Source organism: Onychostruthus taczanowskii, unplaced genomic scaffold (assembly GCF_017590055.1).
Source record: "Onychostruthus taczanowskii isolate IOZ18803 unplaced genomic scaffold, ASM1759005v1 scaffold45, whole genome shotgun sequence".
In the NCBI taxonomy this organism is placed as follows: domain Eukaryota; kingdom Metazoa; phylum Chordata; class Aves; order Passeriformes; family Passeridae; genus Onychostruthus; species Onychostruthus taczanowskii.
In genome coordinates this window covers 3,153,255-3,179,146 of record NW_024502014.1, presented here as the reverse complement: position 1 = coordinate 3,179,146, position 25,892 = coordinate 3,153,255, and the positions used below count along the sequence as shown (strand labels likewise).

The 25,892-nt window shown below is 38.1% G+C and overlaps 1 protein-coding gene across 6 annotated transcripts; it reads left to right on the top strand.

Moving 5' to 3' along the window:
• ZBTB38 (zinc finger and BTB domain containing 38) lies at positions 1-25,667 on the top strand. 6 transcript variants are annotated; one of them, XM_041414292.1, is made up of 5 exons: positions 1-35; positions 869-934; positions 1,668-1,829; positions 5,980-6,089; positions 19,846-25,667. In XM_041414292.1, exon 5 carries the CDS (start codon positions 19,846-19,848, stop codon positions 23,422-23,424), a length of 3,579 nt encoding a protein of 1,192 aa, XP_041270226.1. In that variant the 5' UTR covers positions 1-35; positions 869-934; positions 1,668-1,829; positions 5,980-6,089; the 3' UTR covers positions 23,425-25,667. The 6 variants fall into 6 exon arrangements, with proteins under 6 accessions (XP_041270226.1, XP_041270225.1, XP_041270224.1 ...); XM_041414291.1 differs by having other exon boundaries at positions 21-35; positions 1,601-1,829; XM_041414290.1 differs by lacking the exon at positions 1-35 and having other exon boundaries at positions 400-934; positions 1,601-1,829.
• The last annotated feature ends 225 nt before the right edge of the window (positions 25,668-25,892 follow it).

Here is a 25,892-nt window from a genome sequence, read left to right as displayed (position 1 = left end):
TTGCGTCTTCCAATAACATGAGATGTGCATATACAGTACGTAGCATTTTGGAATTTATACTGTGCTAGTGAGTTGTTGCTTTCAGTTTGATTAGACAATCATTGTTTCGTTTTCCTTGCTTTGACAGTGAGTATGCTTGCACGCTGCTTAAGTCTTCTTAGTGTTATCTAGGTCAGTGTACTTAGGATAGCTTTTATGTTCTGTGAGTCTGACAGATATCATGCTTGGCAGTGATCAGCAGCAAATTTTGTTTTATTTGTTATATCTGAGGATAGAAAAATATCTTGAATCAGAATTGTATACCACATAGCACCTACTGTTTCTGCATTGCAGATATATTTAGCTCTAACACTGCTTGTGGTTAACAGGGTGTAGCGTAGACACAGACAGCTGATCATGCAGTCAGACCCGGTGCTCGTGTGGTTTGTCAATACTGCTCAGGATTTTGATGGACTGTAAAAGAGAGAAAACAGAAAGGAGAGAAAAAGAAATCTTTTATTTGTCTGAACATTAGACCTTTAGCTATATTATTTTTGCTATCATTGGCTTTTAATTTTTTTTTTAATACTGGAACTTAAAAATTAAGAAAACACAGCAAATGCATTCAGGATTTAATGTGTGCGACGTGAAATCTTTCTGCATCGAGAGGATGTTGCTGTAGTGGATGCAGCGTTTCTCCAATAAGCAAGAAGACTGTTTTGTTTTCCTCGGCAGGCGACTCAGCCATTGCACAAGCAGATTTTGATAAGAGTTTGAAATGCCTACTACTGTACCGTTGTAGAATTTGGAGTTTGCTAACAGTGTTAGTGACTGGAGCTCATCTTGCATCACCAGTTGATGACAATTTTCTTTGTTCCCTCCCACCCAGTTGAACCAAGACTCTGTTGCTGATACGCAATGTCACTTACAACATTAATCAGATACTGCATTTAAGGTGAGCTGTCCCCTGCCTCCTCCCTTACCAGAGCTGTGCTGCAGTATGTATCTTACTCCTGCAAGCCTAAAATGGCAGGCAGGATTAACGTTGCTTGTGCTGTGTGCATGCTGTGTATTGAATTCATTATACTGTGCCTAGTATCTCAAATGTGAGTATGTAAATGGTCTGTGTGCCATGTCATGCAGTAGTGAAGACTGGTTTGTGCTTCATTACAGGCTTAGATATTTGAGCATCACCTTAAGAATTCTTTTTTCATTTGCAATGTGGTGAGCTGTTAGCTTGTCATCACATTCAAACTACATTATTAGCCCTTGGAAAGGAAAAAAAAAAGCAAACTGTGCTTCCAGATGGTGTCACCCTTTTTCTTCTTGCATTTACTGTAGTTTAAATAATGTATATTGTATTGTTAATTAATGTGAATATCGAATTAAAGCACTTGAAACTTACATATTTATTATGCAGGTAGGAGGCACGTCAAATCTATTTTTAACTCTTACGCAGTCCACGTTGTGCAATGGGCTTTGGTTGTCGAGTTTATATTTTCAGCTGTGATATCAATAGGTTGATTTTCAGTAAATGTGACAAGTGGCCTTTGCAGTGGTCAGCTTCAAGCTTTGAACACTCTGAGGAGGAGAAAAAAAAAAAGCCAACCTTGTTTTGCAGTTTCGGAAAACCTTGGATGAGGACTTTTTTTTTTCCCCACTCCTGCTTTCCCTGTTGATAAACTCAGTTCTCCTGCTCACGGTCTATTCAAGCTGCTTCCCATCTGAATTTTGACAACTGCTTCTAAAAAATTATCAAGAAGACCACGAACAGAACTTATCTCCATCGCTTTACATAAAAATGGCTGGGTGCACTGCCATGTTAACACTCCTCTAAGTGGTACATGCAGGTAGGTTGAGATTTGCATGTTTTACTGTTTTCTTGGTCAGTGTTGCAAGAACATGAAATGGGCTTTGGAATGTAGCTTTCAGTTTTAAAATGGACTAAACTGTTAATGAAAACAACCTATATTAAATTGTTGTCTTCACATGTTGGCATGGCAATTACTCTTATCTAGTTTTTTTTTAAACCTATTGTGAAAGTGGAGCAATCATGTCTGTTAAAATAATCATATGTACTAAGGGCGTGGCAACGCTTATGCAACAAAAGAATTTTTGAAAACCTTATTGATTCCATTACATTTTAAAGCTGACTATAAGCATTACTAAACTTGCAGCTAAAAGGCAGAAATAAAAATTGAGGAAGATTAGAAAAAAGAAAAATATTTAAATTCTGTCATAAGCGGTTTTGTGTTTTGTGCGAAATATTAATTAAAGAATAATATGCTTTAATGCTTATATTTTCAGTACTGGCTACAAACATAAAACTGCAGTATTTCTTGTTATTTAAAGGAAGGAGAACTTTAAAGAGAGAGATTGATATAGATGGCCCTGTCAGCTTAAACTGAGTATCAGTTCACTGAAATGTGTTTTACTTCACACACACACAAAAAAATTATTAAATAAAAACTTAATACCCTTAAGCAAAACCTTGAATTTGAGCATAAAGAATAACAATAATTATGCGTACTGTATTACTTACACCAACTCATATAATATATTTCTTTCAGATTAATACTGGGCCAGAACCAGTTTCCTTGGCAACCAAATCCTTTAAAAAGGTTCAATGGTAGAGATGTAGAAAGATGTTATTCTCTTTAGTAGCAATATCACAATGCAAATGGAAATGTCGCAGTTGTTTCCTCTTAGTTCGAACTGAGAACTGATCTCACTTTGTGTTTCCATGCGGCTATCAGTTCTTAAATGATGCCATGTTTATAAAGCTGTACACACAAAACCTGTTTTATTTCTGGTTTGCATTGGTTGTTCCCAGAAACGCACCCTGGTTTCTTTTTTAATTTAGCCCAGTCTTGCATGTAGGTCAAGGTTTGTACTGTGTATATATAAAGTAATAGTTTATTATCATCACATGTATAAAAATATGACTAAAACATTTAGCAGCTGACAAATGTAGAGAATCAGAAGGCTTAAGCCTTCTTTCAACTTTGCTGAATTCAGCCACAGTAATGCTAATAAACCTTTCTTTAAATAGTGGACCCAGTCTGAAGTTCAGGTAAAGAACTGTGTTTAAGCACACTGCAAAAGAGCTCCAGTCAGACCTTAAACAAGCCTTTAGAGAATAAGCTCACTTGTGGTCTGCGGTAATTTCCAGACCTTGTAGATTTTGCAAAATTTAAGTATTATAATTCTTTATTTCTATTTTTAGCTAACATTTTTTACCATGCCAGTAAAGTTAAATATTATGTATACTACAGGTAACTGCCTACACAGATGAGATGTTACTGAATGTCTCCACTGAGCTTATAATGTAGTGTATCTCCTCGTCGATGCCCTTTGTGCGTGACTTGAGAAATTCTCACTACTGCAATGAGACTTTTGCAGCAGGGAAGCCATTTTCCTTTCATGTCCTTGACTTTAAAATGACTGAGTATATTTTGTGTGGAAGAAGACTCAGCACTGAAAGTGAATGCAGAGGAGGTATTTAGAAGCACAGCCAATTATCAATAGTAGCCCTGACAGTATGAGTAATATTAAACTAATTCTCATTTACTTCTAAATATACCAGTTCAGTGCATTCCAAATGAGCAGAGTATAACTGTTCAGGAATATGACTTGTCATATGTCACAATAGGCAAATCCTTAATGATGACAATAAAACCATTAGATTCATAATTATAGGAATAATTTAAAGCACTCCAGTATTCCTCTGTTCCACCTAAAGATGCAGAACTGAAAACGTAACACACAGCATCTCTCAAGTGACGTATTAAAGCCTGTATTTTTGTAATTTGATTTATCTCCAGTAGCTTGCTTCTGCTGATTATTTTCCTGTCTAAAATGTTAATACGGAGGGCACCATTAAATGTAGTAAGAAAGTAAATTTCTTTGTTTATTTCTTGTGTGGTTATTTTTAAAGGAAATGCTGAGCAAATGATATGCCTAATCTATTTATTGCCTCTGATGCTTATCTTTAGAAAAGCTGGGGCACTTAGCAATAAACTGTTTTTATTATATCTTTGTGTTTAAACATACCCACTCAAGGCATTTTTAAAAAGTAGCTCCATTACATGAGCACATTTCCCTATGGTTGTTTTAAATCCATTTGCAGATTTGCTCTTTGTTAAGGGGTGCAAGTCCTCTTGTAATGAATATGACGGAACTCAAGTGCTTTCATGAGTCCAGAAAAACTCATTGGCAGCCATGAACGGTAATTTCTTCTAGCGAAAGAAACGGATTTCTTCATTTAGGAGAGTCCAGTAATTAGCAAGCTGTTTCCAGTTTTGACTGTTTTACGTGGGTTGCTCTATGTCTTTCAGCGGCACTTACATCCAGCTAAGGCAGAGTGTCAGAGTGTTGCAGACAGAGGTGCTATAAAAAAATCTTCTGTAAACTTCATCCATTTTATTCTTTTGCTAAGAGGGCTAACCAGGGCATAGAGGAGCAGGTGCAGTTTTTCCCACCTCCAGCACAGCCTGCAAATGCTATTGTCAGGGGGGCCTGTTAGGGTTTTTTGGGTTTATTTTGTTGGGGGTTGGGGGGAGGGGGTGTTTAGTTTTATCATAGAAGTCTGATTGTTGATACTGAACCACCCTTTTTATAATTGGAAATTGTTCCTCTATCCATGCAAATTCCATTTCTGTCTAACAGAAAATCTAAACAAAGCATGAGTAAAAATTAAGTCAAACAAAAAAATTATACACTTGGACACTGTCCTACTCGTTTTTCAATGGTCTTTCTAATTAAGGTTACTTCTGCCTCTAAACTTCATTTTGATTTGAAACTGCAGGTCTCTCAGTGGGAAACTACCTGTGTTCAGATATTTGTCAAACTATTAAACAGATTCTGGTAGTAATGAATAAGTACCAATTAACCCTTTTGAGGTAGTGTCTGTTGCGCTTTTTCACATAAATTGCTTCACTAAGTATTAAAAGGGCTTTACTTATAATATTGTATTTGAATTGCAGTATTATCAAATTTGGGAAATCTTTAGCTTTGGTAAGATCTTTAACTGTTTGATTCCTCCAAACATAATGTTTAAGCTTCCCCTTTATCATATTTTGGTCATTTATGAATATGCCATTATTGGAATTTGAGGTAATAATAATGACTTACTGCATTTTTTTTCATTCTGGCCTTTGTTAAGGGGAGATGTGAGTTACAGATTTCTTATTCAAATTAACATATACAAAAAATGTAAAAGGCTAAACCAACAACAAAAAATTAACTCACCTTCTTACCTTTTCAAGCCAAAGTAATGGGTCCTGTATTTCCTGTACAATGTTATTGCTAAGAGCATACAGTGTATTTGCAAATGGAGGATGGAGCTGTGTATTCTTAATTGCTGCTCCATACTTGCTGCTGTGTGAATGCCTATCAGCTGAGTCATAAGGCCTTATCTGCATGATTTTGCAATTTCTCTATGGAACAATTTCATTTTTTTCAGTATCTTTGAAAAAAACCCAGTTTCACTTAATTTTTATACTGTTACAGGAAAACCTTTTTAATATTTTTGATACATAATAATAAAATCAGGATGTTTGACAGTGATGAATAATCATTCAAGCAGAGAAATACAGGAAGTGTATTCCAGAGAACAAGAGCTGCCTAGAAATGTCATTATCACAGATACTGTGATGATATCTGTGACAAGAGAGATCAAAAGAAAAGTGGTGGAAGAGAAAGAGGAGAAAGAAAACGTCTTTCAAAATAATTACTTTAAACTTGAAAACATCCTTACATTCCTGTCTAGAACATATCATTATGTCCAGTCTGCACAACACAGGTTAAACCATAATAAAACAATGCAGCAAAAGTTTGGTTAATGCTACTGGTTTGTTGCTGGTGTGTTCTAAAATTCCCAGATGTAGATTTGGAGCCGTACAGCACCCCAGGGAAAATTTTGATGAATTACACAATGTATGTGGAAATTAGTACTCATCTAATAATTCAGTCATTAAATTTGGATTTTTCCCTTTGCAGGCTGATACACTGTAGCCACACAGTTCACAAAATTACTGAGATGGTTTTGCTGAAAATACCTGTCAATACCACTTTTAAAAGACTCTAACAGAAGAACAACCTGATTTTAGGTGGGTAAGTTTATGGAGTAATTTCACATAGAAATAGAGCTAAATTATTTAACACCATCACCACTGCATTACCTGGGTATATTTTCTGTTAATTTCTAGTTTATTACAATAATTTAAGATTTAAGTTCTCACTATGGTACCACATTGCTCTATTTGCATGTCAATATTGTTAGATTTTTCCAGTTCCTACCGGCTTTCTATTGCTATAGAGATTGGACAAACAAAATCAGACAGAATAGTTTTTGAAACAGGTTGTTACAGCCTCCAGTGATCTGCACAAACCAAACATATTGGTATGCACACAAACCTCCTGAGCATGCCAGAATGTTAGCTCTGGATCCCAGTCACGAGTGTTCATTACAAACCTGTGCCACACAGGAGAGGCAGAGGAACTCTCAGTGCCAGTGCCTGTTTCTGACACTGTTGTGTTGGTTAAGCTGGGTATAGTTCATAGAATCTCTACCTTTATACATGACTTTAATCAGGGACACCAAAAAGCCTCTTGATTCATGAGCTGGAAAGAGCAGTTTGTAGATTCAGGTATAGTATTGTGATAAATAATCACAAAGGATATTTCAAAATAACAGTTCACATTTTGCACGGCTTTTTCAAATATTAGCAGTTTTGTTTTTTCTTATTGTGAATGCCCAATAATAATCTTGGTTAGTATAAGTATGACTGGTATCTGTGCTTCAGATTTAAGAGACACTTGTATCGAATGAAAGAATCAGTGAAATTCTGATTAATTCATTAATTTTTAATGTGGTCCTTGGTACCAAAGGGTACAAGAAAGGGAGAAATCTCACTGATTACAGTGGCAATATTTGCACAAATTTTGGTAGGAAATGCTTTGTTGCATCAGAGCCATTCTCACTGTGGTACCTGTAAATTAAAATAAGTAATTAAGGTCACCAGGCAGAATGTACAGTAAGGAATCAAATTTTTAAAAAACCCAAAAAACCCCACAATCCCACAAGTCAAAAAGCCCTCTTCTTTCCTAAAGAATCTCAAAATGTTTTCTGTAATTAAATGTACTTTTAATATGCAATGTTGTGTGACACAGAAAATGTAAAGGATTTTCAGAGGCAATAAAATGGCATTGGTGGTTTAAACTAATCAGTAAAACATTACAATTAGATAAATTCAGGTTACTTGCATTTACAGAATCGATGAGCCACAAAACTCAAGTTTTACCTATTTTAAGTAAATTATCTTAGAACACTTGCTCAGTACATTTTAGACAGAATACTGGGCCATAACCTGTTTCCTTGACAACCACATAGGAATAAAAGGTACATTAGCAAAGCTGCAGATGTGTGTCAGTGAATGCTTATTAAGCAGCCCAATGCATTTACATACCATGTGCTCACAATAATGCATGCATCTTGAAAATCACCATATAAAAAGATTTCTGGGCATGGCCCAGTGTGGTTTCCTAAGACTCGAAGATTTTAACCAAAACCCCTTATGTTTTCAATGGAAATATCTCTTGTGACTTTTTATTATTGAACTTTCAATCTGGCTTGCAATAGCTGAGTAAAATTGGCACAGTAGGCTTGGTCTGCAAATGGAAATCTTCCTCTAGGATTCTGAATACTTACAGCACTGCTATAAGTACAGATGGAAATCATGGGTAATGGTGTCTTTCAGCAATGCTCAGGCATTCTCAATTTGAATCTTGCACCAGCATTCAGAAGCAAGCATGATCATATTGCTTTACACAGTGACAAACTAAAGCCACTAAATAAGAATGAAGCTGGTGTTGCTTGTAGCACTCTGGTTCTATCTAACATAGCCAGGCTAAGAGATAAGACCCAAGTATTGTCTTCTGCCAGACAACAGGAGAAGGCAGGGATTGAGAAACAGTTAAGTCAAAATGAAAGTTGATCGTGGACTTTTGGAATAATATCTGGATGTAGCATTTAGGCAGCACTTACACTTTCTGTGCAAGTGTTCAGTCCCGGATTAAAAAGAAGCTTAGATAAATAAGATCAGTTCTGAGAAATTTGTCTGCTGACTTCAAGTTTATGTACAGGTTATTTTTGGCCTTTCTTCTTAAAGTATTCATTTATATATAAAATGAACAGTGTATCCAACACTTTGGGTTACCCTAAATTATATCTTTTAAAGAAATAAGTCTAAAATCCTATTTATTAAAAAGATGGGGAAATGGGAATCTGCAAATCTTGCGTTTAAATTCAGCGGGTGTAACCTGAGAAGTTGCTTAGCTGACAAGTAGCCTCATTAAATTTGCCTTGAAATCAATGAAAATATTCCCTTTTTTTTTGGAGTGCTTAGTAAGAAAGTAGACTTAATATATAACAATCATATTTAGGAAATTAAGATTATCCTGACAATGTTCAACATTTCCCTTACTCTCAACAGCCAAGTTGAGAACCAGAAGTTACTATTCATTTTAGATAGTTTAAACACTGCCACAGGAATCTTTTCATGATCCTGAACCATAAACAATGTGGATATGTACTATCACATGCTACTATTAGGGCTTCTGAGTGAATAAGACTTTGGGAAATTATTATGGAGAGGCAAGCCAACTGTTGGGGCTTTAGTAGTAGCAGTAGTAATAGTAGCAGTAGTAGAAGTAGTAATAGTAGTAGTAGTAGTAGTAGAAGTAGTAGTTGTTGTTGCTGTTGCTGTTGTCCCCCACCTGAGCTGAGCTCAGATCTGAGCAGTTCACATTGGTGGTAGAGCAAGCAGCACAAACCAGAGCTGGAGCCATCACAGTTCTCTTTGTACTGCCAGTGCTATTTGCTTTTGCTACAGCCCTTCTCCACTGCATGAGCAGAGGTCCTGCTTCAACCTTTAGTTTGGAAACATGCAGTAGGATGGAAAAGGAGGAGTAGGGCTTGGGCTGGGCCCCTCTGGTCAGCACAAAATGGAGCACAAGAATATTTAAGTGCATATGAAGTTCTTGAGTGTTCACGAAGTTGCCATAATATTTGCCACGCTGAAGTGATGACTGAGAGCAATAGCTATACCTTGTATGTTGGTTTTGGTTTACTGAAACAACAGCAAAACCAAAAATATTTTGCAAAATTTTAAGGAATACTGGAGGCTAGTGGTGGCAAATTAACAGCTTGAAGACCAGTCCTGGTTTCCAAAATGGCTGTGTGCAGCCACCTGGCAGACCAACTGAATGAGGTGTTTGCAGCTGCAGACTGAACTCTTTCCAGTCCATCGTGATTTGCTACATCAGCACTAGTAAAGGGCAGGAACTGGCGCATTGGCCTGGCCCCCACATACCTCACCCAGAAGAACAGCAGCCCCAAGCCTGCACTGTGGATGCTGGCTCCCATATTCAGATGATGCTTCCTCTGAAAATTGGAAAATAGAGGCTGACCTCAACTACTTTTATTTTACCTTTCTGATAACAGAATAGGCAACAGAATGCCACACAGTAATTGTTCTGAATGAACAAAACCTAAATGTTTAGTTTGCTTCTTCTGTTTCAAGCTATTCAAATATATTAATCACTACATTTGACAACAGTCATCACCAGAAGAATGTCTGTTGTTGTCACTCTGCCTGTAAACATAGCTTCATGTTTGCAACTGATCTCTGTCAGCTAAGGACTGATATGTCCTACAAGTGTAGGCAGCTAGAAAACAGCTTGCCAGCAGCACATAAAAAAAGAAAGACTTAAATGGAAAATAATAATAAGATTGTTCAGAGATAGCAAGATGTAAAGTCAGCTGATTCTTAGCAGCAGAACAACATAAGCTTTTGTATTTTGTGCAGGAGAAGCATTTGGATTTATGTTATTGTCATTGCTTCATTTTCTTTTTTAGACTGGTGAATAAGAAAAATATGTAGTTACACCTTTAAAAATTGCTTATATATGTCCTGTTTAGTGTTAATGGGACTCTGTTTAGGCCACGTCAAAATTTTAAGAAGGCAGGATTTCTTGGACAAAGACTTGGTTTGGTGCATGTGCACAGCTCACAGTTTGAGAGCTGAGCGAGTTGTCCCAGGTTTCTCTCCTCTCCACCAGACGTGGAAGGGCAGGGGGCTGCTGCAGGTGCTGTAACTGGGCTCCTTCCCCCTCCACTTGATGCTCAATGAGAGGAAGAGGGTTGCACCTGAACTCTTTCCCTTGCTCATGGGCCACAAAGGGGAGCTGAAGTCACTCTGGGCCGCCGGGTCTTTGCTGTGCCCCACTCCTCAGCGAAGGGTTGGCCTGCCTGAGGGTACAGAGGAGCTGTTTCCTTCTCAGCAGCAGCCCTGGATGCTCTCACCCCAGCAGGGAGAGCAGTGAAGATGACAGTCTATCCTAGCGTTCTTCTCTTGGACAGACTGGTCTAGGCACTGAGACAGAAACCAGTCAAATCCTGGCCAAACTCCTGTTGCTTAGGAGGAATTTGCAAGACTGAGTAATGCTCTATATGTTGTTTCCTGCTGTTGCTTAAGAACTAAAACTGCTTGTCTAGAGAGGAATATTGGCACATTTTTTTCATTAAATACTCTTACAGAAAGAATACCATATGCCACGACTTGCAAAATAAGATTACCAGACTTCAGCAAAGCCTCCCAACACCACCAATTCAGTAACCTTGGAAATGTTTTATACATTTTAAAGAGATTTGCTGAAAATTTTCTTTAGATCTTACAGATTTACCATATCAGAAATAATCCAATGCTAAACTACTTGGACTTCCTTCTACAAGGAACACAGTATTTGTGTGCTGTGATGAACAATCATTTATGTCTAATAGTAACTGGTACTATATACTCTAGCAAGCTCCCTGTTTCTAAAGTACATCACTAGTGTCGGGCATTACACCTGGAACCAGGGCTGCAGAGCAAATGGGTCTTGTCCCACTTCTCCCAGAGATCACTGCAGTGCATGCACAGGTCTGGCTGCAGCACCAGTGCCTCCATTTTCTTTGCTTGCAGTTGGTTTTCCATGAAATGTTAGAATGATTATGTAAAATATTGGATGAGGCCAAGACAGCCTTAGAAAGAATTACTTTTTCTGAAGAATATTTTTAACACACAATGAGCTGATGGGACTGTGAATTCCCAATAGCTCAAATTATATACATACACATAGATATACATACATATATATATATATATATATATATATATATACACACAGAAATTAGTACCTTCAGTTACACTACTAGTCACAGAAAAGGTGATTCTTTTTTTAGTGGATGAGCTAAAGTGGCCTTAAGAAAACACCCTTTTAAAAAAAAAGAGAGAAAACTTGATTCTTTTATTCGTTCTCCGTATCTATTATATTGTCTATAGATATTGACTGCCAGAGCATACAATATTTAAGTACAAATAAATTATTGTCTCTAAGTTGGACATATCAGCTATACAAATGATGGTTATGCATCTGATTTTCAAAATAATTTAAAATAATCAATTTTAATTAAGATTTAGGGGGAATTAATAACCTAATCTTCCTTAAATTTGTTTCAAGATGCTTGTTCAGTAAGGCATTTATTTCCTTTAAGGGATTACAACAGGTTTAATTTAATCCATTTTATTGTATTGTTACTGACAACACATTTGTCACAAATACTTTTTATGGCACTTGTGTCAAAAAACTTCATTAATACATACTATTACATATATACACATCTAAAACAGTAATAAATGAAAAAAAGCCAGCAAATAAGCAATAGGCTAAGTCCAAGATTAAAAGTAACCCATATGAAAGTATGAAACCTTGCTTATCCATTATGTAGGTTGGAATAAAAATGAATGTTGGGAAAATGCTGGGACACACTCTGCCTTTGCCATCAAAACCCCTGTGCTCTTCAGTTATTTGTTTCCATTCCCACAGCGGCTGGTGAACAGCTACTGGTCATTCATCACTCAATTTGCCATGAGATTAAAGAAATCATGTTGTGGTGGCAGAGAGCCCTAAGCTAAAAACATATTCATTGCTTCAGTAGGTGAACTCATAGGTAAGAATTCCAGTGATCCAGAATTACAAAAGGAATAAACTCTTCACAGAAAAGTATTTCTAAGATTAACTTTTAATGTAGACGGTGTAAGTTAGTGAAAAATGTGTGTATAAATCAGTCGCTGAAATTGTTACAATTTCCTGACAGGAAAAAATTTTTTGCTATAACTTTTAACCAACTGGGAAAGCACTAATTCCAAGATAGAATTGGGGGAAAAAATAAAGACCTTCTCTCTTTATAACAGATTTTGTACATTATGTTGATATTAAGCAGTTTCCTGAAATGATAAGCATCATTTATCACGAAGGGGCTCTACTAAAATTCTAACTTCCAGGCCCATCAAGTGTAACAATGATGAAATAGTTTATGCTTCTGGATTTTTATTTTTTTTTTGGCTAAAATTAATAATTTCCTGTTATTCAGGGCTTTTACTGCGTAGGCTTAAGATTCGAAAATAAAGGTTCTGTCCCATGATGCTTTATACAGAATACCTTGTAAAAATAAACATAGGTTAGCCTTGGACAAAAGCAAGCTTTAAGACAAAAACCAACTGTTAATTTACCTAACAATGTTTTTCACCTCTCTCAAAGCCCAGTTTTTCTCTAAGCTTCATGACTCCAAGTTCTGAGAAAACAGACTTTGCTGACTATTTGCAGTGAAAGGCTGAGAGAGAAAATATCTGGGAGAACTGTACAAATGCGTTGGAGCATCTGGACAGATGAAATCAAGCTCTGTCCTTCTTTGTCTAAGGGGGCGTTTGGTACTCCTTATGAAGCACTAATGGTAATACTGTGCTTGTTGCCTGAGGCAGTAAAAATATAAAGAAAACCTAAACTATGATTAAGAATACTGCTTAAAACAAAACTCCTCATGTTGAGTTTCTATATATGCTTTAAAAAAAGATAACATAATCAGATAGTGAAAAGGGTAAATGTTACTATAATTCACGATTTAAATGTAATTTATTTCATGTATTTTTTTCAAGGATATGTTTCATCTCTGCTTTGTGAAGGGAAGCGGCAGAAGGTAGCACAGAGCTATCTATGCTCAGAGATACTTTCTCTTTCTTCCTGGCCGAAGGGCCTGGAAGGACAGGCAATGAAGTTCTGTGTTAGGTCCAAGAGGAATTCTCCGGGACGTGCACAGCACTGCATTGATGGCCGTGGAGCAGGCGCCGGGTTCTGGGAGCGCCGCGTTTCCTCACGGGTGTGAATTCAGAGTGGTTGCCTCCCAAGAGCTTGGCGGAGAGGCGCAGTCCCCGCTGGCCGAGCCCGCGCGCCCGCTGCGGAGTAAGGACAGGGAACAGGCGCGGTGCCGCGGAGGGCGCGGGCCCGGCCCTGCCCGGCAGACCTCGGGCAATCCCATTGCCGGGATCGGCACAGCAAAATGGCGGCCGCGCCGTCCGGCCTTCCCCCGGGGAGTGGCCGCGGCTCCGCCGTATTTACCGGGGTGGGCGGCGGCGGCCGGGCCGGGCCGGGGGCGGGAGGGGAGGCCCCGGGGCTGGGGGAGGCCACCCGCGGCGGGAAGGTGGTGGGAACGGAGCAGCCCCGGAGCGCCCGGACACCGGCTCGTCCTGCGGGTCCGAGAGACGCGCTGCCGAGGCCGCACGGGCTGTTCCGTGCGGTGGGAGAGGTCATGGGAAGCGTAAAGCGGGGAGTGAGAGAATTGAGGTCGGGATGCTAATAGTGGGGAAGAGCCCCAGCTCTGAAGGAATGCTTCGTCGCGGGGCATCAGAGGTGTGTTAACACTGACATGCTTTTAGGCTGCATTCCATCACCCCACCCCAGCCCCCCCCAGCTGTCGAATTAAGAGAGGAAAACGCGAGGCTGAAAAAAACATATAAAGTAATGCTCTTCTATAGCAACAGGGAAGGAAGGATGTGAGCAGCGAGAGTCCAAAGAGAAAGTCTCTCGATGCAGTTGAAGTAACGTGTAGCTCTGTAGAGTGAGCACTAAGCTACCCGCTCCTGCGAGCTACTGAAAGTCATTAGCCGTCATTAACATCATTAGGCACCATGAACACGGCCCTGCATGCCCAAGGTTGCAGGGAGGCTGCAGTGCCATGATCCAGGCAGCCCGGCTGCCGGCATAGGACTGGTGGAATGATTCCATAAAAAACTGGGCAGTCGCCGTAGCAGTGATGGTTGGACAGTAAGTTTCCAGGTAAGCAAGGATCAGAACTGGGACGATAAGGGGGGAGGGATGTACTTTTTTGGGGATTTTTATTTGTTGGTGATGCCTGACTCCATTTTGGCTCTAGAATAAAACCAGCATCCTTAAGGAGACTTAAGATACAGGTGAATGTTCCTCCTCAGCTGGGGCAGCCAGCTGGAAACAAAACAGAGACGTCGAAGTACCTTTACAGAGTGGGGTGAAACTGAGCATAAGGAAGATGTGGAATGAACATATTTCTGTACTGTCCTGTTGGTTAGTACCAGAATGTATTAGCACTTTAAAAACCCAGTAGAAATTCACGGAGTAAGAAAACAGGGAGAATTCTTACTGCAGTTCATCTTTCGTCTTGCTGGTTTTGATTTTGCTTGGGTACTAGCAACTGCCACTAATGCTTTGGAGTTTTTTTGTTATGCCACTAGCTTGTCTTTCAATTTCAGCTGACTGAAGTGGAATAGAATAATCTCATACATAATGGGGTACACTTGCCTGGCAGTGGATTTCAAAAGATAAGCAGAAGTTAAAAGAATTTTCCTAGATTGTAATAGTTCTCTGTGGTAGTAAAAGATTTGTGTTTGGTATTCATGGGCCAGTAAAACATCTTCTGAACTCTTTGTTGACTTCAGAGTAATGTTAATATAAAAATTAACAGTAGCTTCTACTCTCAGCTGTGTCCACTTAGAGCTGGCTTCTCTATTTATAATTAGCAGCATCATCTGTGAGGCATTAGTAGTCAGATTTGTGTTTGGATGCATCAATCTCTGATCTTGACATTAACTTTTAATATTACTTATTTTCATTTGTGAGTCTTGTCCTGGAATGGTGTTCTGTTCATGTCAGAAAAGATAGTGTTATAATTTAATAAACCTACTGACCATTACACTTAAGTTTCAGATGAATATTTAAATGTTACTTTTCCAAGTGATTCCAACAACTTTTAAGGACAGTTTAAGTCTATTACTGTATTTGCAGAAAATCTGCAAACAGTATTGTAACCCCCCCAATCAAAAATTCTGCTGTTCTGAACCTGAAGTTACTCATAGGTGTACCAAAGACTATTAGTAATGCTACAAAGGTACTGTTCAGATTACTAAGAAATTATTTATGTCTGGATTGAGAGTAAAGAGTATGAAATGAACAGACAGATTTGTGGGGGAAAAAAAGAGGTATTAGTTGGCTGAGGAGTTTTGTTGCTCTTTAATAGGTCAAATGGTATTTATTTATGTTTTGGGAAAAATGTACAAATAAAACTAAATTTTCTTCTGTAATTCTATAATAAAAATCATACAGAAGAGCAGTTACATTCTGAATGGACTTTCCAGTGTTTAATGAAAAATATTTAATACTAACACATCTGAAAAGTTTGATCTCCATGTATCTCAGTTCTTGGTGGTGCTCCCTTGGAAGAGCAGGTTTTCGTTTTACAGTATGAACTGCAAATGGAATGTAAAAAAATTCCTGGAATACTCCATTTATATGTATGTGCTAGGTAGGCCATTTTGATTTTATAGCATTTCAGACATGTTTTTACAAATGCAAGAAGCAAGACAGGTGAAATAGGAGGTAGTAGAGAATCATTGCGGACATGAATAAGTGGACTATTTGAGGTATGTGTAGGTTGAGATGAAGAAGGAAAAAGTGTTGGCTCTGAAAAATGACTTGCTCTGGAATTTTTCTGTATAACTTTGCAATGAGATATTTAGCTTATGGTTTAGCACACAGAGAAAAAAAATTAAATTACCAAATAGCAAATGGTCATTTCTACAATGTTGACAGAAGGAATCTAGTTTAGTATTTTACTGAGCATACCAAATTGTCCAGGATTGCAAAAGCTGGCAATCTATATACATGGCAAGTAGAAATTTAAAATACTCACTTTTGTCCTTAGGAAGATAAATTTTAAGACAATTAGTTGAATAATAAGACTTGTACTAAACCCACTTGGGTTTGTATGCCTCACAGCATGGCATTAGCAGCCTGATACACTTAGCACACAGTCTGTCAGATGATGTGTCTTTGAACTAAAACCAGCTGTCTCCAATAAAGAAACAGAAAAAACACAGGCAAGTTCCTGTGGGGCAGTTCACTGGGAGGTAGAGTTGACATCATTTATTTCCTATACTCAGGAAATAACCCTATCAATAGCTCCTGTTGTGAAATGTTTTTGATGTGTGACAGTTGGTTTCTAATACCACATCACATGAGCAAGTCAGATGTAATCTCAGACATTGTCAATGAGAAAAAGGAATCAATTATGGAATAGTGGCTGTGCTGGAAGAAAAGAATTGTCAGTATGCTTTCTGTAGACTCCATACGCCAGAAACTATCTACAGTTACATCTGAGTTTTCAGATACCAAACCAAAACAGATAACTCTTATCTAAACACTGTGGATTTCAGGTTGCCATTCCAAATGAGTAAATATCACTTCTTGTAAGCCAAATTAGTGTCATAAATAAACCCGTCATAAACTATGATTTTAACATTTCAAGGCATAAAACATTGAATCTAGATTTATAGCTGCTGAGAGTGATCAAATAATCAAAATAATATTCACGAATGTTTCTATCACCATTATATTGATGAATTAGTTTCTTGACATCCATGGCATATTATGGGAAACATCAGAGGTATTTTTTGTGAATCACAGTTTTGTTCTGAATTCTGTGTGTTGAAAATTCTCAGCTGTCAAATTCTGTTAGAAATTTTGACTATTTGCATAGACAACACCTTTCCTGATAGAAGCAGTGGCCATGCTGCAAGGTAAAAATTTTACTTCCAAGCTTCATCTGTAATGTACCAAATTACAGTCTTGTTCATAGTATGTTTGGTTTGTCTTCATGGTAAAGTTGTTGCTACTTTTTGTGTAATTTGATTTCCAGGAACATAGTTTGTGGATTTGTGAAAAAAGTGTCCTAAGTGTAATTAGATGAGTTAGAGCAAGAGTGTATGACTTGTATTACCTGATAGAAGCAGTGGCCATGCTGCAAGGTAAAAATTTTACTTCCAAGCTTCATCTGTAATGTACCAAATTACAGTCTTGTTCATAGTATGTTTGGTTTGTCTTCATGGTAAAGTTGTTGCTACTTTTTGTGTAATTTGATTTCCAGGAACATAGTTTGTGGATTTGTGAAAAAAGTGTCCTAAGTGTAATTAGATGAGTTAGAGCAAGAGTGTAGGACTTGTATTACTTGTCTTTGTGATAAAGGCCCTATTTTCCAGAACAGATTACTTCCCAGTGTGATAAATGGATATGATTTGTGCTAACTAAATTGTAACTGTATCAATATTTTAGAAAATAATTGTTATAAAATAATAAAGGAAAAGTATATGTGATTAGTGTTACAAAGCAGATGGGCCCCTTTGCAAATGGTACACGTGAAAAACAGGATACAGGATGTAGTATTGAGATAAGCAAGATCCCAAAACAGAATTGGCCTTGGGATGAACAAAGTTGGGACGATTCCAGAAAACAGAATCAGCCTTGGGATGAGCAAAGTTGGGATGATTCCAGGTATGGAATCTAAGTAGTGGTTTTACCTATGAAATAATAAGGCTTATTTGGAAAATAATGCTTACTTACATAACATAAAGCTCAGTTGGCATGTACAACCTGTAAGGCTCTTCAGAGGGCAGAGAGGAAGACAGCGAGCCTTCCTCTGAAAAGACCACCAAAAAGCCAGGAGACCCCCTAGCAACAGTGGAGCATGTGCTGTGCAGTATAGTGATGTAGAGTGCAAGAACTGAAAATAGGAGGAGATTTCTGGGAAATATTGATGAATATGTATTAGCCTACAGTATATAAGTGTAGTTTGGGTTCCTTTGTTTGGTACGTGAGGCAGGGTGAGGAACCCTCCCTGTACCCTGGTCGGTTTGGCTTATGCTTTATATGAACCTTAATAATAATTAATTAATCACTGCCAATTTTTTTATATGTGTGATTATATTTAACATACTTGATTGTATTAATTTATATTAAATTGCTGTTCAATTAAAATTGCTGCTAAATTAAATTTTGTTGATTATTAAATTAGACATATAGAACTTCATTTATAACACCAGTGTTTTGGGTGAATGAGCCAATGTGTTCTAAATGGTCGTTGCTGTTTGCTTAGTGAATAAGGGTTAAACCTTTATTTTGCCATTTGGATCAAACCCATCTTATATATTGGCATTCTTAACTTAAAGTATTTGAGGGTAAAGGTCGTCATAAAATTTTTAAAGCTGAACATTAAAGTTTGGAGCAGCAGATGGAGTATTTAGAAGGTAAATCCTGACTGTGAGTGTTGTAATATTTCAGCCTGTCTTACAAAATTTCTGTCAGTAATATTCTTTAAGGTGCATTTTCCTTCCACAAGTTTAAAAAAAGGGTCTTTAAGAGTGTGGTTTTTTTTACTGTAGTGATAAGTTCCACTAGCACAGCTATTTCTTCATGACTTGAAGGCAGAAATGGACAGTAGTAGTTCAAAACCCTACTCCAGACATGGGAAAGAAAGGAATAAACCTCATTATGTGGTACAGATCTGAATTTGAGAAAAAACATCTTTTGAAAACAGATTTTCACCAGACAGAAAATTCAGTTGACAAAAATTGTCAAAATTCAAATTCAACTGGCAAATTAATCAATTTTTTCCAGAATATTTTTCATTCATATTTTGCATATTTTTTTCTCAATGGGATGAACTAGTATATTCACATAGTAACAGCCTGGCTAATCTAAATAAGTTTTGTCAGCATTAAACCTGATTATTATATATTAATGGTACTTATTATTGCAATTAAATCTTACTATTTGAAAGAAATGAAGAACACACTATCTAATTATAAAGTGTGAACACTAAGTATGAACTGTAACTGAAGAAAAAAACTCTTATTTTCTGCTTGTTACTCCATTATTTTCTACTTGTTTTACTCAGAACTTTTCAGTCATTTTAAAGTAGTGTAAATTATTGAGTGAATTTAATCACTATTCAAAAAAAAAAATCTCTTCACATAAACAGTGTTCTAGGTACTTCACTGTTGTCTACCAAGTTGTGTTCCTCGTGCATTCATTTGCTTGTAAAGCCTTACCATGAAACTGAGACTCTCTTGCTGTGATTTAAACATGAGCTTAGTAAGGAGGTCAGATGCAGCCGTGCTGTGAAGCCGGTGTCTGACAAAGAACCCAGAAAGCAAAGTCCTCCTCTGCACAGAACCTCGGGTACACAGCCTGCCCCTTCAGTTGTGCCAGCTCCCTCCGTGGCATGCTGGGGAATTCCGTCCGGGCTTCAGGGAGTCCTTTGGGGTGACCCTGAGCGGCTGCACCTGGGCAGAGCAAAAGGCATGGGCTGCATTCTCAGCGAAAGGCTCGGGATGCACAGCAGGTTCAAGCCGGGAGGGAGTGAGAGGGATCCTCTGCCTCCTGCTGAGGAGCTAGTGGTGCTCCTGCCTCCTTGATCTGGACAGACATTTCCTGCAGTAGTGTTGGCACCAGAGAATATAAGATGACTTAAACCTGAAATATTGTGACAAAATTTTACTCGTTCTTAAACTTTGAAAGTTAATAAACTAAAAATATATATAAAAATAATATGGAACTATAAACTTAATGTGTAACTGAAATGGATGAAAAATGCCTTCTAATTTGTTTTTTTTTCTCTCGTAGATGACAGTCATGTCCCATTCAAAGGACCTCAAGGACGACTTCCACAGTGACACTGTACTTTCCATTTTAAATGAACAGCGCATTCGGGGTATTTTATGCGATGTCACCATAATTGTGGAGGACACTAAATTTAAAGCCCATAGTAATGTGCTGGCAGCTTCAAGCCTTTACTTTAAAAACATTTTTTGGAGTCGTACTATCTGTATTTCAGGTCATGTACTGGAGTTAGATGATCTCAAAGCTGAAGTGTTTACAGAGATACTGAACTACATCTACAGTTCCACAGTAGTTGTTAAGAGGCAGGAAACTGTAACGGACCTTGCAGCTGCGGGGAAAAAACTGGGAATATCATTTCTAGAAGATCTTACAGATGTAAATTTTTCAAGTTCTCCCTGTCCGTATTCATACTGTGTTAATGAAAAAGGGGCTGTCAAAGAGGAAAAACATGAAAAGCGACACGAAGATTCTGCTGTGACAAATGGACCACGAATTACAAATGCATTCTCAATTTTTGAAACAGAAAACAATTTGTTTTCTCCCCTTGATTTGAGGGCCAGCTTTAAAAAGGTATCTGACACAATACAAGCTCCCAGCATTGGCCTCGACAGAAGCGATGTGTGCAAAGATGCTGAGCCAGCCAGTACCTTGGCTGAACACTCCTATGCAGTTTCCTCTGGGGGAGATACTTCACAAGGAGCACCTTTTGTTGACCAGGACAGAAGCCCTTCATACCAGGTGGGTGAGGACCACTATGAAAATCACCGAGCCACCCCAGTCATTCAGCAGGGAAAACAAGCAGGTAGTACTCCTAAGTCAGCCTTTAAGCCCCATGGTACTGGTTTGGCTGTAGCAAAAGTACCAGCCTCCACCGTAACCACTGCAGAAGCCCAGCACAAAGCAGTTAGTGATCAGACAACTACTTCCTTTCCAAAACCTCAAGATAAAACAGGAGATTTACATGTATCCAGAGAAGAGGGAAACACTTCTGCTAATGTCTCTGCATCTGGGGCGACAGCCACTCCACCTGTTCACACTTGTAACTATTGTGCGAAATCATTCAGTGACCGGCTGTTACTCACTGCTCACCTTCAGCTCCACTCAGAGCATCAGGAAACTTTCATATGCAAATATTGCAGCAAACAATTTGCAAACCTAAATATACTGGAAAGTCACGAACAAGTCTGCATGAGATCAAGTAACTTATCAGCTCACAATGGAAATGAACAAAATTTTGCAGATAACTGTACTGCTACAGAGGGACGGAATGGAAGCTCCTGTGCGAACACAGAGCCTCTGTTGTCTGAAAACAGCATCACTGATTGTTCTAATGCAAACTGCACTTTACCAGAAACGGATCATTTGGTTAAAGTCGTTGATGGGCAGATTTTATACACTTGCGTTGTTTGCAAGCGTAGTTATGTCACGTTGTCCAGCCTTCGAAGACATGCCAATGTGCATTCCTGGAGGAGAACATACCCCTGTCACTACTGCAATAAAGTCTTTGCGTTAGCTGAGTACCGCACCCGACATGAGATCTGGCACACTGGAGAGAGGCGCTACCAGTGCATTTTCTGTCTGGAGACCTTCATGACTTACTATATACTGAAAAATCACCAGAAGTCTTTCCATGCAATTGACCATCGCCTGTCAGTAAATAAAAAGACGGCCAATGGGGGTTTAAAACCAAATATGTACCCATACAAACTGTATCGACTCTTACCTATGAAATGCAGGCGACTGCCTTATAAATCCTATCGAAATTCTTCTTATGAAAATGTTCCCACAACTACCCAGGCTAATGAAACTGCTTCTACTAACTGTTTCATTCCGAGCTCTCTTAGCTCTGAGCTACCACCGCTTAATTTTCAACATAGTATAATATCAAACAACAGAACTCTGGCCTTGGATACATCTTCATGTAATAATACAGCATCTTCCACAAATACTCAGAATTCTTTCTCTGGAGGAGTAGGTATCTTAAATTCTGACCTGCAGAGGGACTTTTTCCCAGGTGAAAAAAGAGTTTCTACTGCTGCAAATGACTCAGGTTCACAAGAGTGTGATTCCTCAGTTGTGTCTTTAGCTAACGTAAATGAAAATTCAACCTCTGTCATCAGTTACAGCAGCTCTGCACCCTCTGTTATAATGCACAGTAGCAGAGTTTCTTCAGTAATAATGCACAGTAAAACAGTCACTTCCATAGAAAACAGTAAGACAGAATCTTCAAATAACCTACCCAGTCAGTCAGTAAGTGATGACTGTAAGTATGGGTCGGATAATTATGGGAAGTGCATTACAAAATCAAAAACTATTAAGGAGAGAAAGAAAACACTGCTGTACAGCAAAGCAGAAGCAACTGAGGATACGCAGCACATGACAGGATCTGAAGGTTCGTGTAGCAAAACTACAAATACTGTCCAAGAGTCCAGTAAAACTGAAACATACATTGCAAAGCCTGCCTTACCTGGAACATCTGCTGACAGCAATGTTGCGCCTCTTTGTCAGATAACAGTAAAAATTGGTAATGAAGCCATTGTAAAAAGACATATATTAGGATCTAAGCTGTTCTGTAAAAGGGGTCGAAAATCCAAACACGAGTCCAAACAGGACAATCTCATTGAAGAACCAGAAATGGAGGTAAAAGAAAAAAGCCCATCTAGACTCTACAGCTCAGAATGCCTAGAGCTGACAGAAATGTGTGATGATGTTAGTGACCAGGACTCCAGTGATAAACCCTGGAGACCTTATTATAACTATAAACCAAAAAAGAAATCCAAACAGCTAAGAAAAATGAAAAAGACCAAGTGGAGGAAAAAGCACGGAAGCAAGAACACTGGTATGGAAAGCCACACCACAAGCAGTCGAGAGTATGCACTCAGGAATGCTCCCGAGGAAAAGGCGCTCAGCCAGGAGGAGAACACAGAGATGCCTAATCTTCACTGTGAGCTCTGCGAAAGAGACGAGTCTTCCACAGCAGAAGCTCAAGAACACGTACACTGGCATGTAGCTGCTTCAAAGCCTTACATTTGTGAGTTATGCCAAAAACAGTTTCAAAGTCCATCCACTTTAAAAATGCATATGAGGTGTCACACTGGGGAAAAGCCCTACACTTGCAAAACCTGCGGTAAATGTTTCTCAGTTCTTGGTAATCTACAGAAACACGAACGTATTCACCTGGGTGTCAAAGATTTTGTCTGCCAATACTGTAATAAGGCATTCACTTTAAATGAAACACTTAAAATACATGAAAGAATTCATACTGGAGAAAAACGCTACCACTGTCAGTTTTGCTTTCAGAGCTTCTTGTATCTTTCTACCAAAAGGAACCATGAGCAAAGGCACGTACGCGAACATAATGGAAAAGGATACGCTTGCTTTCAGTGCCCCAAAATTTGCAAGACTGCAGCTGCTCTGGGAATGCACCAGAAGAAACATCTATTCAAAAGTCCAGGCACACAAGATAGAAAAGAACAGTTTTGCAGCGAAAGCACTAAACTTTTGGAAAATCCACATTTCTTTGGCTCAGAAGGAAGCGAAGTGAAAAATAAACAAAATGTAACTCCAGAAGTTATACTGTGAGTGACAATTGTGCAAAAGAGAAGAAAAATCCAAAACTATATATTGGAGAGGATAAAGATGTATTGGATGGGGAAACGTATCAATAAGGTCAAATTTCTTCCATCAATGTATGCAAAAGAAAAAATAACACAGAAAAACTAGTATTTGCAATAATACAAATTTAATTTGGAACACCCAAAATACTTTTGCCACAACAGACTCTAGCATAGAGAGAAAACAAAATGGCCAACTCAGACCCTTCTACTTAACATTACAAGTAGTCACTGAACTATTTTACAGTTCTGGTTTTGAATCAGAATTCTTGGAAGCAAAAGTAATAAGTAGGTTCATTGTGTATTCTGTAGAAGAATTTTTTGCTGCAGAAACCATACATTGCTTTTTTTTTTTCTTTTTTTTTACAAAAGTAATATGTTTATAAAGGAAATAATTGTAATCTTGTGTATTCTGAAGTGAAGATGGGAAGTGTTTCGTGGGCTTGGGTGTGCCGAAGTACATTTGGGTACTGCCATGTTTTTCTGTAACTCAGCCTTTACGAAACATATTCAGGAGTCTAAACTACTCTTTTCCTTTCCATATTCAGTTTTGTAGTTACCATAATAACTGTTAAGTCTTGAGTGGAAGTGTGAGAAGTATTCCCAATTTATATATCTCTGTGACATTTAATAAAAGTTCAGTGGAACTTGCTATAGCCAGTCTTCCAAACTGCATAAATCCCCATGCCAGTGGCCTGGTGAACTCTTCAGGTGCATTGGTCTAAAGAAAATTGTTCTTATGAAACAAAGAAGTCCTGTGTAGAAATGTCCACCTCCTGGTGGGTCTGCAACTCTTGTCTTTTAGAAATACAGTTTTTCCAACAGAAGGACATACAGACAGTTTCCCTCCTCTTCCTGGAATAATGCCTGGACACAAACAATAGAGCAACTCCCCATAAATACTTTGAGTTTGAGAGGAGTAGGTAAATAAGACTCTTGCTTCCATATATATCCCTGAGGCTATCCGTGTGTATAAACAAGTATAGGGCCAGTTTGTAGAGAGGTTCCCTGTGATCTCCATGCCTTAAATGCACCATTTAACCTTCAGATGTCCCTTCTCAGTGACCCCACGACCATCCCAGCAGTGTCCGTGGCCACAGCAGAGGGGGGCCAGGGGCTGCTGGAGGAAGGAGTGTCAGCCTTCTGCCTCCCTGACCCTGCCACACGGAAGGGTGTGGTGAGCCAGAGCTGCGAGAATGGGCTTCTGAAACACAGCACCAAAATGTTCCAGTTAATACTGTTTTGTGGAAGTGTGATTCATTTTAACTGAGATGCTTAAAAAAGTCCAAGCAGGTGTATGTCTGCAAGTTGCATTTTATATGATAGGGTTCTGTTGTACTGTATCTGCATTTCTGGTAGTCATGTTCATCCCTGTGAAGTGTTAAAAAATTAGGTCATGACAAGGGTTAGTGATTCTTGACTTCATTCTCTGTGATGGTTCACAATTTGTTATTTAACTTTGTCTTCTTGAATATTTTAAAAGAAACTATAGCTTGGGTACAATAAAACTGCAATGGAAATGATAATACAGTATTGATTAAAGTAATAATACAGTCCACTTGCTTATTCTGTCACTGGTGAATGCTATGAACCCTTTGAGAAATCCTGGTTTCATGGCAGCTTTGGTTCCATTTAAATAAGGATAACAGAATAATAAACACAGGAAAGTGTAAAGATGTTTCAAAGAAAGTACACAAAGATATCTTCTAAGTGGACTTGTATGGTGATAAATATAGACCAAAGCAAATAAGGTAGAATATTTATAAATACAAAGATAATTTTACAAATATTTTATATAACTGTATAGTTCATAAGAAAAATATTGTTAGCTTGTGTTAGGTTTGGGGGGGTTTGTATATTTTGATAAAAACACAACAACTTTGTAACTCTGTATATTCTCTACAGTTTATAGCAAAGCAGTTTTAAGATGGCAATGTCATGTTTATAGTTCAATTGTGGCACTTTTACTACAAGTAACATGTTGCAGTAATGAATCAAGTATTAATGACCAAATTAGAATTAAAGTAAGTGTAAGAGAACGTAAATACTATACGTTGTCAAAGACTGTAATTTGCTACATAATCACATCTGTATTTTTGTTTAGAAGAAAATATTAAATGCAGATGTTAAGGATTGATAAAGAGTCTAATTTTATTTTTAGAAAGAGTGATTATAACTCTGTTTTTGCTTAATTAAAATAACATATTCCTATTTTTCTGTAAGTCTCTCAATTTTTTATATTGTTTTAATACTTACATAATCTATATGATCCACAGATACATATCTTCTAATAGTTATTTCAGTGGAAGATTAAGCAACACGGTTATCAAGTAGTCCCTTCATTAAGGTCAGAACACTGAACTGAGAACATGCCAGAGCTCAAGGGAAGTGATGGTATCTCCTGGCATCATATAGGATGAATGCAATTCAGAACAG